Source organism: Perca flavescens, chromosome 14 (genome assembly GCF_004354835.1).
Source record: "Perca flavescens isolate YP-PL-M2 chromosome 14, PFLA_1.0, whole genome shotgun sequence".
Taxonomy (NCBI): Eukaryota; Metazoa; Chordata; class Actinopteri; order Perciformes; family Percidae; genus Perca; species Perca flavescens.
In genome coordinates this window covers 28,252,769-28,257,258 of record NC_041344.1, presented here as the reverse complement: position 1 = coordinate 28,257,258, position 4,490 = coordinate 28,252,769, and the positions used below count along the sequence as shown (strand labels likewise).

The following is a 4,490-nucleotide window of genomic DNA, read 5'->3' as shown; positions in this document are numbered from 1 at the left end:
ATCGGGGTTCATGCAGGTTACAACTTCATCCAATTTAAACATGCGCGTCAAATCTAAAAGGTTGAGAAATACATTTATTGACATAACACCTCTCCATTTCAGCGTTGTTCCAGGGAATGGCTCTTAGAAAACACCTTCCACTTAAAAAGACACATTTCTTAGCAATGTCCAATTGTAGAAGCATAGAAGGTCCGAGCAAAACCAAAAGGTTAAGAACATATTGTTCTTTTTTCTTTTCATAAGGCGTACTCCTTAACTGGTCAGAGCAAACTGCTGAATGAAACAATGTAGCTGGTGTTTCAGAATCATCTGTATCTTATCATTGGGGAGGGGTGGAGGGGGGGGAATCCCCCTAAACAGAAAAACGTGGAGAGCCAGACTTTTTCTTTCAAAGAGCCTCCAGAGCGCGGCTGTTGTCTTAAAAGGAGGGAGGGGGGGAGATTGCTTTCAGCGGCCTCAGCCCAGGACTGGTTCTCATCATTTTGACAATAAAACTCAAGCAGTTGAAACAAAGCAAGGGTTCATGAAAAAAGAGAGAGAGAGAGAGAGAGAGAGAAAATGAAGGGGGCTCAGAGATTTCCGCTGGTCTGCACTGAATTGTTCGCCCCCTTCAAATCCATCAGCCAAAAGAGGAGCAGAGTGGTGATTTTAGGAACGCTTTGGAGGCTTAATTCCTCTGTGGCACCCCCCTGGGGCTGAGGGACGCAGTGACCAAAGGGCCTGAAATGGTTCAAAGATGAAGGAGTGACTGTGCTTTAAATTCCCAGAGGTTTGTTGTTGTAGCGTCAGGATATTATTGCGGCATTTTGTTGCTTTTCTACGCGCCAAATATGAAGACAGGATCTGACGAGGAGTGATGAACGCAAGTGAGCCATGAGTTTAGATCCCTCTGATTAGGAAAAACGACACCTAGCTGACTTTAGGCACTTGCTGTTGCTTTTGTGTGGACATAAGGAGCAGGAACTGCCCACCCCCCCCCCCCGCCTTGTACAACATTCATGTCCATTTGACTGCCCAAACGAATCTGAGGTCGCCTGGATTAAAGGAGCGCCTTAGTTGTGTTGAATGAGGAAAGACGGGCAGTGCATGCTTTAAACAACGAGGCTGAAAGATTGTTAACACTATTGTATGTATATATTTACACACCAATCTGTACACTTTTTACATGTTGCTGCTGAGGCTACATCTGCGCTACTATGTTTTTAATTTTTAAGCGGCGTTTTCAGACAAAAGTGATCTCCGTTCACATAAGTTTTAGCTCCAGTTGCAGAAATCCGTCCATATATATATATATATATATATATATATATATATATAGAAAATACTTTGGAGAAAGAACAAAACTGGTGGAAAGTAAGAATAGGGTTTATTAGCTTGGACCGACAAGGCTGAACTGTTACTGAAATGTATGTAAATGTATGTACCTAACCCATAAGATTGGCCGACGTGCAACGTCGTTTCCAAAGGTCTCCGTTTGTGCCCGTCCAGATTACCAAGCGAAGCGAGCTGTCTAATAAAAACGTGTCAGCAGTATTTCCGAATGTCTGTTTTGACGGGCTCGGTTTTGCACCGCGAGGCCTTGAACGTGTCAAAAGAGGATTCTTTTTTTTTTCAAACCAAAACGTAGGTGTAGTCTGACGAATGCGTTATAGAAAAGAGTCCATCTCACGCGTCGGCACTGGTGCAAACCTGTGACAACCTGGGGTCAGAGTCGATCTCGAAGCGGTAGTGGTAGCCCTCCCACACCTCCCGGCAGGCGTCACGCAGGTCATTGATGCGCTTCTTGATGCCCTTGCGGTTGAGATAAAGCACAAAGAGGAAGATTAGGCCGACGAAGCCCAGGACTATGCCCAAGAAGACATAAGAGGTCTGCAGAGCAAGGTCCGCCCCCGCGCCGCTCCGGTGGCACCCCAGCGTCAGCGTGCCAGCGGCCAGCATGGATGTGTTCCTCATGCTGGCCGGGAAGGCGCACACCAGGCCCCTGGCGTCACTGACGCGTCCCTGTGATCTGTTGAGCCACAGAGCAAAAGGTTCGATTCCACACGTGCACGTGAAGGGGTTTTCCCCCAGCAGGAGGTGGGCTCTGGGCAGGGAGTCCAGCTCCCGCAGGCCCTCCTCGCCCATCGTCTTCAGGGAGTTGAGGCTCAGGTCCAGCTCCAGCAGGGCGTCCAGACCCGAGAAGGTGGAGTTGTGGATGGCCACCAGGGAGTTGTTGGAAAGCTGGAGCCGCTGCAAGCTGCCCAGGTGGGAGAAGATGTGCGAGGGTAAGTAGATGAGGCCGTTGTGGGACAGGTCCAGTCCCCTCAGCATCCCCAGGGAGCTCCAGCGCAGAGACGTGGCCAGGTCCGTCACGGACGAGTGGTTGTAGAGGGCTCGGCTCAGGTTGAGGTCCCGCAGAGACTGGTTCTGCACGGTGAAGGCCTCGGGGTGAACCACCGCCAGCTGGTTGTTGCTCAGATCCAGGGAGCGGAGGCTGCGGAGTCCGGCAAAGGTGTGGGACTCCACCTCGGAAATTCTGGATTTGAGGAGATCCACGAGATATCATTCACACTTTCAAATCACATACAAGAGCAAGAACGATGTTTTTAGACATAAAAACAGGACCGGCTTTATTTATTTCTAAGTACAAATTATAATGTGGTTGTCATTATGATACACTTTAAAAGTCTGCAAAGCCCTTCTTTTAACAGTATGATGAAATCTGCTTGGCTGCTATATTTCTGGAACAATCAGGACTCAAGAACTCATGAGTAATGAGATCATGACTAAGAAAAATACGTCTTTTGCTACTGAGATCAACTGTATCTTTGAGGATTTTTTTTTTATTTTTGGATTCCCCTTGATATGTTTTTTGTCATTATAATAATAATAATGACAAAGACACAGGAGTCACTAGGAGAGTCTTACCTGTTGTTGCTCAGAGACAGGTTCGTCACATTATCCAGCCCTTTAAAACACTCCGGACCGATTCGACGGATCTGATTCCCCGTGATGAACAGATTCCGGGTGTATCCGGGGATCCCGGTCGGGACGCTCCGCAGGTCTCTGGACACGCACTTGACGGTGTGAGCCGCCTCGGAGCACTCGCAGCGCTGAGGGCACGACGCGTAAACGGAGCCGAGCAGCGCGCAGAAAACCACGCGCTGCGCCAAACCCAGCATGTTGGGGAGAGGAGAAAATAAAAACAGAGTGTGCGGTGTCCGAGAGCGGCGAGCGAAAAAAAAAAAGATAGGAAAGAGAAGCGCGCACGAGAAAAGATGGATAAAAAGGAAACGATCAGCTCCTCCAAGACATCGTTAAGGTCTGTTGTCCCGGCTGGGAATGCGCTTCAACTTTGCATCTTTGCAGAAAAGTGTGGCCGGGAGGCAGGCTCTGATTTCCATGAGAACAGAACTGGGGGTCGTGCTGATCAGAGGGGGGGACGTTTGATCCTTTGCCGTGGCGAAGCGGGGGCGTCGCTTCTTCTCCAACAATGAAATTAAAAAAGGACCATCGCCTGGCGCGGTGATTTGCGGGGAGGGGCTTCTGTCCGGACCCCACGAAGATGTTGCTCTCAGCCTGGAGTAGCCACTGCTGGCATTAGAGAGAGAGAGAGAGAGAGAGAGAGAGGAGGAGGAGGAGGAGGAGGAGAAGAAAGTGGCTGCATGCGCTCTCGGCTCTTTTCTCTCCCCATATTCACAGTTTCGCGCGGGGTGCAGCCAAATATAATCATGTGGCGTCAAAGGCGTCTCCAATTACGCAGCCCCTCACACCTGAAATCTGGATATGGAAATCTGGACTTTTATGATTGTAATGCAGGACAAAAAATAAATAAATAATAATAAAAACATTACAAGATGTTTTTTTAAATAACAAAATGTGATATAAAAGTCCCACAAGGGCAGATTTAAATACTAGTATGTTGTCAGGAATCGTTTTTATAGTTTTTATAAAAATTGCTGTTAAATGCAATGACTTTGCCATAACTTGATAATAGTTGGTGGATTGGATGTCCCTGGTGGTGGTATGGTAAATGTGGGGGAGGGGTGTGTGTGAGTGTTGGTGGTGGGGGTGGGGGTGGGGGGGTGTGGGGGCTAGACTAATAAAAGCCTTTGATCCCCCTTCTCTTGAATGGCATGATGCTCTGCAGGATAATGGCCACTGAGTGGGACTTTGAGCCATTAGACAGATAGTAGATCGTAGAGCATCAAAGCTGAGACGGCTTCCCTTTCCTCACTGTTCATTCTGAGATCTTAATAATGATTATTACAGGAATCCCTTCGGAGTGTATTTATATAAACTTCAGCTTTGCCTTTCAGAGCGCCTTGAAATCCTAACATCATCCCTCCTGCTGACAGCCTTGATGGAACACACGCTTGTCATAATTCAATGATGGAAAAATCCAGGTTTTACACAAATAAAATAAAAAAACTCCCAACAAATTTCTACAATAATAGACATCTTTATTGGCAATTATAGCTGTAAGTCATAAACACATTCAGATTTCACAC

General features: G+C 47.5%; 1 protein-coding gene across 1 annotated transcript; it reads right to left on the bottom strand.

Moving 5' to 3' along the window:
* Positions 1 to 978: 978 nt before the first annotated feature.
* On the bottom strand, positions 979 to 3,415 carry tpbg1b (trophoblast glycoprotein 1b). The gene is made up of 2 exons (XM_028597652.1): positions 2,908 to 3,415; positions 979 to 2,515 (listed from the first exon to the last, which is right to left on the bottom strand). Exons 1-2 carry the CDS (start codon positions 3,159 to 3,161, stop codon positions 1,666 to 1,668), a joined length of 1,104 nt encoding a protein of 367 aa, XP_028453453.1. The 5' UTR covers positions 3,162 to 3,415; the 3' UTR covers positions 979 to 1,665.
* Positions 3,416 to 4,490: the final 1,075 nt, after the last annotated feature.

What these genes read in the sequence shown, in the direction of transcription:
- tpbg1b (XM_028597652.1), bottom strand. Translation starts at nt 3,161, where the DNA reads ATGCTGGGTTTGGCGCAGCGCGTGGTTTTCTGCGCGCTGCTCGGCTCC. An exon ending in CTGTCTCTGAGCAACAACAG is followed by an intron (nt 2,516 to 2,907) that starts GTAAGACTCTCC and finishes CCTCAAATCCAG; the next exon opens with AATTTCCGAGGTGGAGTCCC.